Here is a 14,498-nt window from a genome sequence, read left to right as displayed (position 1 = left end):
AGAGGGGACTGATGCACCTGTCTCAAGACCCAGGAACTACCAGTGTCATCTCTTTCTCACACCACATTCCTCCCTTCCCTCAACCCTCTACCAAATCAGCAGTATTAACACTAGCGTGGAACAGTCCTGAGTACTACAACTGACCAGTCCCAATGGTCAGCCCCAACTGACCAGTATCACTATGACCCAGCCCCAATGCAGCTGCACAAGAGGGGGGATGCATCTTCCTCAGCATGGGTGTTCCAATATAGTGTCCCTTTCACTCACGTCTTTCACAAACAGCATATCTAAAGAATATGGGATTAGAATTACTTACCAGCAACAACCTTATCTATGGCCCAAATTTTTGTCCTGTAGGCAAAATAGTGAGTGTTGCAGTCCATGGGTTGTAGTAGCATTTGCACCTGCAACATCCTGCAGAAGTTCCCCTGTGCAGGGATTTAGGCCAGTGGATCCATGAGACTATGATAATGCAATTTACTAGAAGAAGTTTGCATTCAATACTGAGGTTATTTTGGTATGGGGCTTAGACCTGAAGAATGTTGTACTGTGGAAAAACTCCCATTGGCCTCAGTAGGAGTTTTGCCAGGGTAAGAATGATAGAATTCAGCCTGATTCACATAGTTAAGAAAGTTAAGGACTTTTTGTTAAAAATGACTGTGTCTATACTCTAATGTTATTGGATGGTTATAGGATGTGGAGCCAAAGAATATTCTTCATCTATTTCTTCGAAAAGAATCTACACAGCAAGACGAGGGTTTGCCATTAACTGTGCCAGCATGCTGTGTGTGATTTGTTTTAGGCGTGTTTGATGGTATTGTTCTATTCATCCATTGTGCTTGTATATTCTGTTTTTGTGTGTGTGATATCTGACATTGACTTATTTTGATGCAATACGATGATCACCCTTTAGTAGAGTAGGTTCTCTAAACAGTGGTCTGCATTGTTTTAATGTTAGTGTAGAGTAAAATGCAGACTTCTATGTTCTCCATTCTAATATTGCTTTTTCACTGCTGTCAAAAATAGCAAGCAAATATTTATTGCTTACATTTTTATATGCACAATATAGAGCAGTTTTTTCTTTGTAATACTCTTAATATTTGCTCAAATTTCACATTTAAAAGAAAGTAAAAACAAAATTAAAATCGATGACTATGCCACTCTTTTTCAAATGACTATTTACAATTTGAAATATTGGGTTATATTTCATATCTAATTGCATCAGAATAAGACTTTGTTTCTATCCTTCACAGTGTTTGACTAAACAATCCACATTATTGTTGAGCGTGTCTTGTCACTTTGAGGACTATAGAAGCACCTTGAACCCTATTGTATTAGCACTATACAGTTAAGTTAATGTATACCAGTAAATATCAAGTGTTTAGATGTTCCATAATTAATTCCATACTTGTACCACAGTTGAGAGTTAGAAGTCATGATACATCCCATACGAAAAACTTTTACAGATTGAGAGATATATCATTACTATAATTGAATATGGAGAAAAAATAGTGAAGTAGCTCACTGAAATAAGAGTGTGATGGTATCACTCTTTTGGGAACACTGAGAAACTTGAATAGGGTGCAGAACAAAGAAATTGAGTTTGGGGGAAGGTGGAGAATAACTATTATTTTGTTGTCCTAATATTGTCCTGATATTTGGGATTGTTTCCCTTAGGTATTTATGAAGGTTAAAGGATATAAACCTCTTTGGTGATTATGGGGTGGGGACCAGGTATTTAGGATGAGATTTTCAAAGGCACAAATATGGGTTATGGGCCTAAATCTCATTGAAAGTCAATAAGATGTGAGTTCCTAAATCTCATTTGTGCTTTTGAAAATTTCCCCCATAAAGGTCAGGGAAAATCCACATTAATGACATATAATACTGTAGTCACAAATAGTGGAAATTCAACCCAACTGCTGTAATAGGCAGTGCAGGCAGTGACACCTGTAATTAAGGTTGCCATACACTTTCCATAAAAGCTTGTTTTCAGCTGCTTATAACTTGCCAACCTTAAACTGTTTGGGCTGAAATGGTGCATTTCTACCTCAGGCAGAATTTTGGAAAGTTTCATCTGAAGTGGTTCATCCATTCCTGAGAGTTGGGGAAAATATGATTTGCCCATGTTAAAAATATTCTTAAAATTGCTTCATTGATAAGAACCAGCACCTCTATACTTTGGAGCAGAGACTTGATATTTTGTGGGGCAGCTCACCATGGTGTCAGGGAAGTGCCTTTTGCAATTTCTGTGAAAATTTGCCCAGATTTGACCAAGTTATAAACCTCTGACAAGTTTCACATGCTTGGTAGAGACTTCTTAGAATTTAGCAGCTATGTTTTTGAAGATTCTATCTCAGCTGAATATGCTCCATCCCCTCACAGTTCCTAAATGTTGACCAGACTGCGGGTGCCATCCCTACAGAGTGACCGAGTATGTTCCAGGTCACGTCTGCAGGAGCTGAGCAGGACTTTCCCTGCAATTACTCTTCCCAGATACTGGGGCATTCTGTGGTGCTGTTTAGCAAATAGCTGTGAAACCCGCAAAGTGTGAATCTCCATTCCTGTCTAGTGGCAGGCCCACATAGAAGATAACAGCCTTCTACTATTACTAGTTATTCCCTTTGCTCAAGTGGTGTCCCGTGGATCTAAAGATCCCCATCCTGCTGAAGACTATGTATGGGTCAATATGGTTTCACAAGATGAAATTATTGTTTTTTCTACATTTACATTTTTTTAAAAGTTAGGAAATTGCATCCCAAAATACTACGTTAATTTAAAATTAAGGTTGGAAAGTCAAGCACTCAGAATTAAGAAAATAGTCAAATTAAGGCTGCCCACGTAATCTTAATTCAGCCCTCTTTAACATATGCTTTATGATAGTATCTGAACACGTAGTTAAAGCCTATTTTTTTTCTACAGGACCCCTCCCTTATTCAGTGCCCAGGATGGTTTTTACTCTGGGAATGAATCAGGCTGTAGGACCAAAGCCTCATTTGTTGCAGAAGTTGGAAGGTGTGTTCTGAATGAATAAGGGGATTGTAGGAAGAGAAAGGACAGTCTAATGGCTAAAACAGTTGAATGGCACCCTGGAGAACTGTCTTCTCTCTGCTTTTGTCAGAGAATTCCTGTGTGCTACTGGGAAAATCACTTAAACCAAAATTTTCACAGGTGTGGTCTCTGATTGTTTATTCTTCATTTTCTGGGTGCCTGACTTGAGACACTGGGGTCTGATCTGTGGAAGTGTTGAGCACTCACAACTGTATCTGAGGGCAATGGGTGCTAGGAAATGCTACATGCTATGAAACATATGACCCTAATGATCTCAAATAGGGCATCCCAAATTAGTTGACAAGTTTGGCTTTAATTCTATGCCTCCATTTCCATGTATAAAAAAGTAATACCACCTTCCCTTACATGGGTGTTGTGAAGATAAATTCATTAATATTGTAAAATGCTAAGATGACAGCACCTCAGAAAAACCTAGGAGGGAACTAATAATTCTGTATTCAGTGCAGGTTTTGGATGGTGTGCAGTGAATAATGAATGCGGCCACACACTGAACAACAAGGATTTTTTTTTAAAAAAATTGACAATACCATCCATCCTGTGCAGTGAATGAGTCAGATATCCTGTGGAAAAAGTAGTATATGATCATGTAATTAAAGCCTTTGGCATATGCCAATGCACAAGGGGGTCAAATTAAGTTTGCAGAGGCAGCCTTATTTCTGTCTTTTTCTGACTATGAAGTGCTTGATTTTGCAAACTTAACAGTTTTTAATGTAGGTTTCTGGATGTCATAAATGTTACATGTATGTGATCATACAAAGTGTGTTAGTGCTCATTTAATAATATTGTCTTGACATTATTATTAGAAATGCATTTAATATATGTGATAAGAAAATGAACACCAAACACAAGGGAGGAAACTTAGGTATCAGAACAGATGAATCACAAATGTGTATTTTTATACAAATTGCTTGGGAGGGATTAAACTGCTATATAAATTAAATAACATTTTAAGTATGAAAGAATCTACATATGCTAAATGATGTACTTCTTAAGGACAGAGTGAATTGCTGACAGGAAATTACAAATGTCTCCTTTTTTACCTCCATCCATCCATCCATTACATTGACCTGGGTTGTAAATGAGAAGAAAAGTTTCCCCTAAATGAAGACATAATGGATCACAGTCATCCCTGGTGTAACTCTGTAGACATCAGTGGAGTTATAACATGAATTAATTTGGCCCATTGTGTCTTATTTTGTTGCTTATGATGCTTTCTTTGTCAAGATGAATGTCTATTGCTACAATTACAATAAATAAATCTGGTATTTAGCAAACTTGTATTTGCCACTCAGTGTTTGAAGGATCAGGTAACCTTTCAGGTCAGAAATTTGAGGTACTGGTAATAATTCAGAAACCTACATTAAGTTAGATTAATGTAAGTAATTCAGAAAATTATGAATACAGTTCCCACAGGAAGCAACAGCATACCACAGGTACAGATGTAAGATTTCCATCTGAGTCTGTAATCGCTCACTCCAAAGAGGAATTTCCTCTAATCCATGAACTGTATTACTTATAACTGTGTTACTGAATATATGTATTTATTGGTATCAAGCAACTGCTTTTTAACCCTTGAACGCAGAAACATTAAACAGGATTCCTAACTTGCTCCAGTGCAGACAATGTAGGGGCATTTTCCTCAAAATTACAAAGACAGACAAGTTTTCCTGTTCAGTTCCACATTTACACTCTGAAATACTCACTAACATCATTGTCAAAGGATAACATAAATGAAAATCACACTGGCATAAAAAGTTTAGAAGATTTGCATACCTTCTATCACACCTTCCATCAAAGATCTTAAAGCACTTTACAAACACTGAATATAGCCTCACAGCACTTCTGTGGGAAAGGGTGGTGTTCTCCCCATTTTGCAGAGGGAACATGTTTAGAGTAGCAGCCACCTTTCAAAAAGTGGATACTAATATTGGGTACCTCCAGTTTGAGACAGAAGGCATCTCAAAATGAGCATCCCAAAAAGGTACCCACAATCATTGCTCACTTCTGCAAATTTTGGCTTTAGAGACTTTCTCAAGTTCACATAAAAGGTCTGTAACAGATGTAGGAATGGAACCCATGTCTTCTGACTTTCAGAACTTTGCCTTAAATCCTGACCACATTGCCTTGTTAGCTAATAGTCCATTAAAAAGCCCTGCTTGTAAAAATATAAGAATTCTGTTTTGGGAATCTAAACTATTTCCAGTGGGTACTGTATTCTATACAGAATGGCTTTTGTTTTCCCCTGAAGTTCTTGAATGTGTATGCTGGTATAGTCCTCAGGAATGCTAACATTTTGCTGTTAGAAATACTGTATCACCATATTCTTATCACATCACCAGATGTTTGTTTTTATGGTTGATTATTGCCTGTACAGCTTGTCATGCTCTAACAATGATTTCACTCTTTCACATTGTTCATTGTGAAATGCATGAAATGTGTCTGGAGCATTGTGGGTCAGATTCACTGGAGCACATTGTTTTCATTTAAGAAGTAGAAGTTTGAGCATTGGCAGAGACTTTATGTCCTTCATTCAAACCTTCTTATGTTTACAGATATTTCCCCCCAAAATGCAGCCTCCCCCACCCCCCGCCCAGCCTTACATCCGATGTGTGCAGATGTAAAGTAGAGGTCAAAAATATTGCCCCCTATACGCCACAAAGATATTTCCAGAACTGGTTTATCCAGTCTGTTCTGGCTGTATATTTATATATTTCTTAGCATTAAGATACATTAAATATATTGCTTATGTTGAAACAGTTTTCAGGTGGAAGCAGCAGAATGTATGTCTGGGTCATTGGTGTACATTTTTTTTTTTAAGATATTGGTTTCTCAGTAAGATTAAGTTTTCCATCCATGAATTAGTTTATGGCAAGAAAGAATATTAGGAAGGATGGTGTGTCCAGGTCTTCTTTTACATCTCTGATATGTCTAATAGCAGATGGCCATAGAATAGAAATTTTATTCCCAATGCCTTGCCACTTTATTTTTCTGCTATGCAGTTTTCCTTCTGGAAATATTTTTGGTTCAGATTCTAGGGGGAAAATGCATATATATTTTTTCAAAGTATTGCTGAATGTGCAATCCCCAAAGTCGTTGGGGCAGATCCTCAGCTGAAGTAAATTGTCATAGTTCCATTGATATCAATGGAGCTATACCAATTTACATCGGCTGAGGATCTGTCCAACTTTGTATTAATTATATTCAAAGATATCTATTTCAGCAGTTCTCACTCAGAGGTCCATGTGTACAGCATATAGGAGAAGATGAAAACTTCTTGACTTAAAAATTTTAGTCTCTGAAGCACCTATTGGGAGGTGTTTTTCACTTGATTAAGTGAAATGAGTCAGCACATTCCCTAAATGTTCATATATCTAAGCTCTCATGAACACAGCCAAGGTAGACCGATTTCTCTGTCACTGGTTTCTCTTCTATTAGACAAGGGGAAACTTGTCCATTTACACCAAAGTCTGAATTTATTCTCAAGAGGAGGATTCCACTAAGACGGGTATCTCTGGAGAAAAGAAAACAAGGTACCTATAATTCTTATCCTCTGAAGCTATACATCCAAATGGATTGCTCATCACCCAAACTTCTCCAATCAGATTTTTTGTATATTTTTCCATATGTATTTTGCTGGGCCTCTTTGGGGGTGGGGAGGAGTTACCATCTCCAAGTTTTTAAAGGAACTGATAATGGAACGTGATAGTGCTTCCAAAAATACCTAACCGAGTGGTCCATGAGGTACTGCAGCTGCCTCCAAACATAAAAGCTATGGGAGCTCCCCCAGGTCTTGCACTGGACCCAAGCATGGCAACGTGCTTAGATGCATATCTTCAGAGAACAAGATTTACAGATAAGTAGCTTTCTTTTCAATGTCTGAGTGACTTCCTTGAGTACCCTAAACACATGTTGTATTCAGAGGGAGTGCTTGGGTGCACAAGTAATAACAGGATCAAGTTTATAGAAGGATTTGTCTTCACTAATATAATTAATATTTGCTCATTGAAGCAGAGGGAGAAAAACAGTTTCCTACGGAACATTATCTTTATAGTTCGTAAAAAGTGATCCAGAACCCTTTGACATTTCACTAGTTTTTAGAGTTTTTTAGGAGCCCTCCATTCAATGTATAATGGCTATAGGTAGGCTGTATTTTACCAAATTGTGTAGACCAAGCTTTGGTGATTTAGGCTAGGATTTTCAAAGGACCCTAAGGGATATTCAGTGAGAGTTGGAAGCTCCTTTGGAAACGCCACATTTTGAGTCTTAATCCTGAACTCCTTATTCAGGCAAAAGCATCTTGCAAGCCAATGGCAGTTTTGCCTAAAAGAGACATTCAAGACTAACATGCTGTTGACAGCCATTAGTAAGCTGGGATCTGTTCATCACTGAAACCCTTAAAATATCCTTTATTGTAACTATTGTCTATCTTCATTTTGCTTTCGCAGTCCTCCACAAGCAGCCCAGAGAAGTGTGCCTTTGTTTGCTTGAACTTGGAAGGATTGCAGCCAGGTAGGTGAAAATATTTAGAGAATTAAAAAATATTTACATTTTGACAGCAGTGGCTACTGAGAGACTTACTATCTCAGTGCATCTTCATGTTAACATTTACACTGGCCAGGGTCAAGGCAAACACCCACTGATAGTTACACAAGAACATCTTGTGGGCAGTTGTTCAAACAATATAATCAAACTTCCCTTAATATAGCAATAAGATTTTTCTGCTGTCTTCATACTACAAGGAGGATCTTGGGGCAAACTGATATGAAAAGAAGTTTAACAACTTTACTTAAAAAAATCCTGTTCTAATTTTAAATTCTTACTCCTTATAATCATGTTGTCTCTGTAAATAATCAAAACTCGTTTCTCTCTAAATCTTCTATATTAGCATCTAACCCTGATCCCAATGAAGTCAATGAAAGTGTTCCCACTGACATCAGTGGTAGTAGAATCTGCCTTCAGATAACCTAGATCTGATTTCATTTACTCTGGCTGTAACCTCATTGACTTCAGTGGCGTTATTCCTGATTTGCACCAATCTAAGATAAGAATCAAGCTCAGAAATTGAATCTTCCTCTGTTGGATGTTTATGGCCAGACATGGTACTCAAGAAAGGTTTCAACAGTCTCTGCTACTAGGAGAGCTATTGCTCTTGCTAGATTCAGTCTATGTTTTATTCTTAGAGTTCATATTGTGATATTCTTACATATCACAAAAAGAAAAGGAGTACTTGTGGCACCTTAGAGACTAACCAATTTATTTGAGCATGAGCTTTCGTGAGCTACAGCTCACTTCATCAGATGTTTACCGTGGAAACTGCAGCAGACTTTATATACACACAGAAATCATGAAACAATACCTCCTCCCACCCCACTGTCCTGCTGGTAATAGCTTATCTAAAGTGATCAACAGGTGGGCCATTTCCAGCACAAATCCAGGTTTTCTCACCCTCCACCCCCCCACACAAATTCACTCTCCTGCTGGTGCTAGCCCATCCAAAGTGACAACTCTTTACATAATCAAGTCGGGCTATTTCCTGCAATCACAGACATGAAGGTCGCTATCTTAAAACAAAAAAACTTCAAATCCAGACTCCAGCGAGAAACTGCTGAATTGGAATTCATTTGCAAATTGGATACTATTAATTTAGGCTTAAATAGAGACTGGGAGTGGCTAAGTCATTATGCAAGGTAGCCTGTTTCCTCTTGTTTTTTCCTACCCCCCCCCAGATGTTCTGGTTTAACTTGGATTTAAACCTGGAGAATGGTCAGTTTAGATGAGCTATTACCAGCAGGAGAGTGAGTTTGTGTGTGTATGGGGGTGGGGAGGATGTGAGAAAACCTTGATCTATGCAGGAAATAGCCCGACTTGATTATGTAAAGAGTTGTCACTTTGGATGGGCTAGCACCAGCAGGAGAGTGAATTTGTGTGGGGGGGTGGAGGGTGAGAAAACCTGGATTTGTGCTGGAAATGGCCCACCTGTTGATCACTTTAGATAAGCTATTACCAGCAGGACAGTGGGGTGGGAGGAGGTATTGTTTCATGATTTCTGTGTGTATATAAAGTCTGCTGCAGTTTCCACGGTAAACATCTGATGAAGTGAGCTGTAGCTCACGAAAGCTCATGCTCAAATAAATTGGTTAGTCTCTAAGGTGCCACAAGTACTCCTTTTCTTTTTGCGAATACAGACTAACACGGCTGTTCCTCTGAAACCTTACATATCACAGTGAACTGTAGTCCCTTACATGAAATCAAAGGGGCTACTTTGGGAGTAAGGTATTTTCAATGTTAGTAAGGCTGTCACAAGCTAGTCCTAGGGCATTATAACTCAACAAGGTATTATTCTTTGTTTTTAAGAAAAAGTTTGCTTTAAATGCATTCATATCTTGGGAAGCAACTTCACTAAATTGTTCCCTCTCAAAACTTAAGTTCTCTCACTTAAGTTTGTATATCCTGGGTTTTCCCATTTGTACTCTTTCCAGGGCTGGCCCACAACATTTTGGCACCTGAGGCAGGAAGCTCAAATAATGGCTCCATGCCTCCTCGCTTGGGTCAAAACTTTGAAAGGTCTCAATTCTGCCTTCTCCTGTTCTACTCCTCTCATGGTACTGCTCTGCTACCTACCTCAATAAAGGAGAACTAACACTTAAAATTTTTGAACAAGGCATTTTAAGTTAACACTTAACTTTCAAATGCCTGAACAGCAAATGGAACTTTTCTTGTCTGCATAGTAAACACTGACATTTTTATCTGTTTGAATAATCAAGTTGTGCTTTCCATGTCTTCTTGGTTGCAAAGATTTGAACTGCTTCCTGAAGCTCCACAATCTGGGCCAGCTCATGCTCTATTGAGATGGTTGCAAGGCCAACCAGCCTCTCCTATGTCATTGTGGAGCGTAGATGTGTTTATATTAACTTCAGCTTGGAGAAGCTGCATTCTCCACTGGCAACTGTTACAGGAAGTGTTAGAAGTATGTGCAGAGCAACAAAAGCATTTGGAAAGAGGGTGGTCATCTTATTTGTGAACCTATATTCCAGAACAGCCTTTGGAGTTGATCCTGCTGAAATGTATCTTGAAAGGGCTTTCAGTTCATAACTTAAATCACTCGCATCAATATCATGCATGTCATCATTTGTCAACACTGTCTCTAGTGCCCTGCATTGCTGGTGTAGGTCTTCAGGTACAGTGAGGAGTTTTGGAATATCATACAACATCCCAAATATACTGCTATGTTCCTTAAGCTTTATGAAACGTTCAACTGACTGTATTGCACAATCTAGCACCTGGTTAAAGAATTCAACTTTGAATTGTTGTTTGGGGGTCTCTTATGGGATTATCCCATGCCTCGTAATCAAAATGTCTTCTTCGGTGACTCTTGTATTCTTGAATGGGTGGGAAAATAGCTTCAGTGTGAAGTCCTCTGTCAACTTCTGTGCACTCTTCAGAACGTTTTGAAATCCCTCATCTGACCGGTAAGACTGTAGGTATGACTTTGCTTTGTCCAGTTGTTCCATTGCTCCAGATATATCAAGGACAACACCTTGGAGTCTCTTGCTTACCACATTTATTTCAAACAGTATGTCATGCCACAACACTAAGCCACACAGAAATTTGAAGTTATGTATGTTTCTGGTGATTCCATTTCCCTCTGCCACTGTTCTGCCCCGAACAGTTCCCGTCATAGCATTATCCTCATAATGGCAACTATGGCATCATCTGTCTTCCCAAGTTGGTGTTTGATAGGCTTTATCACCTCCACTCGACTTTCCCCATTGTGTGGCACTCAGTGGTTTCAGTGTCAGAGAGGGTGTTCCCAGATGTTGCTTCAAAATTTGCCATCGATGAGTTGATGCAGAGAATAATACATAGATGCTTTGAATTACATTAAAAAATTCAGCAACCTCACTAGAAGCTGATGCTACATCACTGAACACCAAGTTCAATGAATGAGAACTGCATGGGACAAAAAAGCTCGAGGGTTTAACTCTCAGATCCGTGTCTGCACTCCTCTGTTCTTTCCTCTCATGTTGGCACCATTATCGTAGCCCTGACCTCTCATGTCAGCTATCACAATTCCCGTATCTTCCAGCTTTTTAAGAAGCACATTTGTCATACCAGCTCCTGTAGTATCACCAATGTCAATAAATTATAGAAAATGCTCTGACAGTCACCATTGCAGAGACATTTTCACTACGTTCTGTTGTTGTTAGAAAACACACCATTAAAGTAATTTGTTCCATATGGCAGATGTCAGGTGTGCAGTCCAGAACAACAGAGTAATATCTTGCTGACTTCAGATCTGCCACAATCTTCTGTTTGACTTTTGTTGCCAGTAACTATATGATCTCATTTTGAATTGTTTTTCCAAGGTAGTGGTGTGTGTACATTTCTGGGGTGGTGACTTTTCTTAGATGCTCCTGGAGTACGGTATCAAACTCAGCCATCAGCTCCATAATTTTAAGGAAGTTTCCATTGTTTGGCACAGCCAGCTTATCTGAAGTGCCACACAGAGCTAGGTTTTGGGTAGCAAGCATTCTCACAATGGCAATGAGCCTTTTCAGTCCATTTTGCCAGTAAAGAGACTCTGATGCAATCTTCTCTTAATGCTGATCATCTATGGTGGCCTTTAACCTTAGTCTCATCTCAAGCTCTTTCCACCTATGGAATGCTCTCTGGTGATTTCCTGCCTTCTCATGGCATGCCAGATTTCTAGCCAGATTTTTCCAGTCCTTTGTTCCTGTAGAATCCAATGTGGCTGGAACATTAGACTGGAAGAGTTTACAACAAAAATAGTATGCAGCATTCTGGGTTTTTGAGTACATAAGCCATGGCCTCCCCACTTTGTCACCATTGGGGATTTCACGCCAGTAATGTGTTCGATTTTCATTGTCTTTGGGGAACAAAGTTTTTCACTTGCTGTGGCCCATGCAGTACAAGGAAGTCCCTCAGGCTGCTGCTCAAGTGGGTCCACAGTCCTGGATCATCTCAACTTAAAGAACTAAACTCAGCAGCAGCTTTTTCTTGCGCCTCTACCACACTCTTCTCTGATCTACACTTTTCTTCAGGAACGTGCATGGTTACATCAATTTGAGAGGGAGATATGGATGCCGCAGTCGCTGCCAGGTCACCTGCACTCTGACTAACTGGAAGATCAGGCGTCTCCTCACCACTCACATCCTCACTGGGGCCGGAAGGCTCACTGTGAACATTTGTGTCTATGTATCTCAGGAGTGCTCCTTCCTGCTTAGATAGAAAACCTTCCTTTGCTTTCTTTCTTTTTCCGAATGCTGCCCCAGGGGGGCGTTTTCTTCTTTAACTCATGACTGCTGTTCTGTGCCAGCTATAGTGGCTCTCAACACTCAATTGAAGGGGACAAATAAGCAGGCTGGTAGCAGGGCCTTAGTGAGGAAAGATATCAGCCTCTTAAGGGCCTAACTAGCTCTTACTAGTTCAGTTGACTGCCTGTTCTCCTGAAGTGGGTTCAGAGAAGCAGCAGGAAACAGGAAGCTCCCTGAGAAGCTGGTGTTAATCAGTCCAGGCTCCTGGGGGTGCTAATGAGGTACATAAGAGGCTCCTCCTTCTCTCTCTCCCTGCAGCTCCTGCTGCTTTCTGTTATTCCCTCTCACCTTTTCTCCTGCCTGCCTGTTATGTCTCTTGTGCCCTCCTTCCTCCAGCACAGCACTCCACCATCTCTGTGCATCTACAGCAGAAAGAATACACATGCACCAGCAGCAGATACAATTTTCTACACTCTGGGTCCTAGAGGAGCCTGCCCCCCTGCCCCATAGTCTGGCACCTGAGGCGGCCTCCTCAGTTCACCTCATGGTAAGGCCAGCCCTGACTCTTTCATAGCAGGGTATCCCTTAGGTGTAAAAACCAAATTCCAGGCCATATAGTGCTATCACTTATTAAGCACAACTTCACTTTTTTTTTTTAAATGACCATGCCTGTTTATTTTGGTTTATAAAAGATACCCTCCATTTCGTCATTCCATGCAATCAATGGGAATTTAATGTTAAAAAAAAAAAAGTATCAAGGTACGGTGTAAAGAGAGTCTCTCTCTGCAGTCTCCCTTTAATACAGGCCACAATCCTTGCAGTGGACCCCACCTTGTGGGCCTGCTTACTTTGTTTACAGGTGGGGGGGGGGGGAAACAAAAGTTCAGATTCAACACAAAATAAGGCCCTTCCTGGGATCAATAAAAAAGCAGAAATGTTCATGGCACCACCTTACTTCAGGGGTACTTACTTTGTTGGAGTCCTTAGAGCTGGGTAGCCAAACCAGTCTTTCCCTATCAGGGTTGCCCCAGAGGTCTCTGGACTCCTCACAGAGCTGGGGGAGTTTCTTGCATGATGGTTACTCCCGCTGCACAGGAGCCACTCCTTTCTCAGGGCTTCCTCCCTTGCTGACTGCAGCTCCCTCCTTTTTAAAGCCCTGCTCCCTACCATGCATGATTGCCAGGGCTGGAAAGGTGAGGCTACTTTAGCACACAGAGCCTCCCAAGCCCCTTCCCTTTATATACCCCGTCACATATGGCTCATATTTTAACCAACTTGGGAGCAGAATAACAGGCAACTCCTTCTTCCCGTTTTGACTTGTTTCTTTTCCTCCCCCCCTAAAAATCCTATCCCAATATGGGATTTGCAAACTCTCCACAGCCTAGTAAGTTTTCAAGGTGCACAGAAAATGCTGGAAGGGGTAACATAACAGGGTTATATCATTTAAATGACAAGTATCTAATGGCGTTCTTGCTTTAAGTGTGCTAAAATCTGAGCTATGTGGGAGACGAGTGATGTGAATAGACTCTGTGTTTTGTATGTTGGCTGGATTTAACAAAGAAAAAAGCATTCTAATAAACTGATCTCTGCTATAGCTATTGCTTTAAATTACCCATGAGGAACAATAAGATGTTAAACAGACATCTTTTTTGATTTTCAAAGCACTGTTCACCCTGAAGATCGAACTAACTGTACTAAAAGTCTGTGGGGCCTGCTTTTCAGAACAGGAATCTCAAAGATATGACATTAAAAAGGAGTTTCTACAGAGTCCTAAGGAATTAGGAAAGGAAGAGGCGCTGAGCAGTTATAAATACATTTTTCTTCTTCCTCCAAAAGCACAAGGAGGTGTTTGGGGAGATCATCATTAAAAGTCACCTATGGAATTCTCAAAACAATTTTCTCAGATTTCAGTGTTTAGGGCCTGATTGAACTCCCAGTCAAGCCAATTTGAATATTTCCAACTGATTTGAATGGGAGTTGGATCAGGCCTTTACTGAGTGATAGATAGTACGGATGGTTTTGGGGTGGGTGGGGGACGAAAACCTTCCTATCACCCTATTAAACTGGCCTTCTTTCTAGAAACAAACCTTTTAAGGTTCTATAAAGACCAGAGACTTTTTTTTTTCCAACGGTAACTGGAATATAGAGGAA

General features: G+C 40.0%; 1 protein-coding gene across 3 annotated transcripts in view; it reads left to right on the top strand.

Moving 5' to 3' along the window:
- Positions 1-14,498, top strand: part of GAS2 (growth arrest specific 2) — a 156,920-nt gene that overhangs the window by 85,707 nt on the left and 56,715 nt on the right. For all 3 annotated transcript variants that reach the window (XM_073347820.2, XM_073347819.1, XM_073347821.1), the window contains one exon: positions 7,518-7,581. In XM_073347820.2, coding sequence (XP_073203921.1) covers positions 7,518-7,581 — 64 coding nt within the window. The remainder of the gene's footprint in view (positions 1-7,517; positions 7,582-14,498) is intronic.

This window comes from Lepidochelys kempii, chromosome 6, assembly GCF_965140285.1.
Source record: "Lepidochelys kempii isolate rLepKem1 chromosome 6, rLepKem1.hap1, whole genome shotgun sequence".
In the NCBI taxonomy this organism is placed as follows: domain Eukaryota; kingdom Metazoa; phylum Chordata; order Testudines; family Cheloniidae; genus Lepidochelys; species Lepidochelys kempii.
Note: the sequence above shows the minus strand (reverse complement) of the source record. Positions and strands in the feature narration are given on the sequence as shown.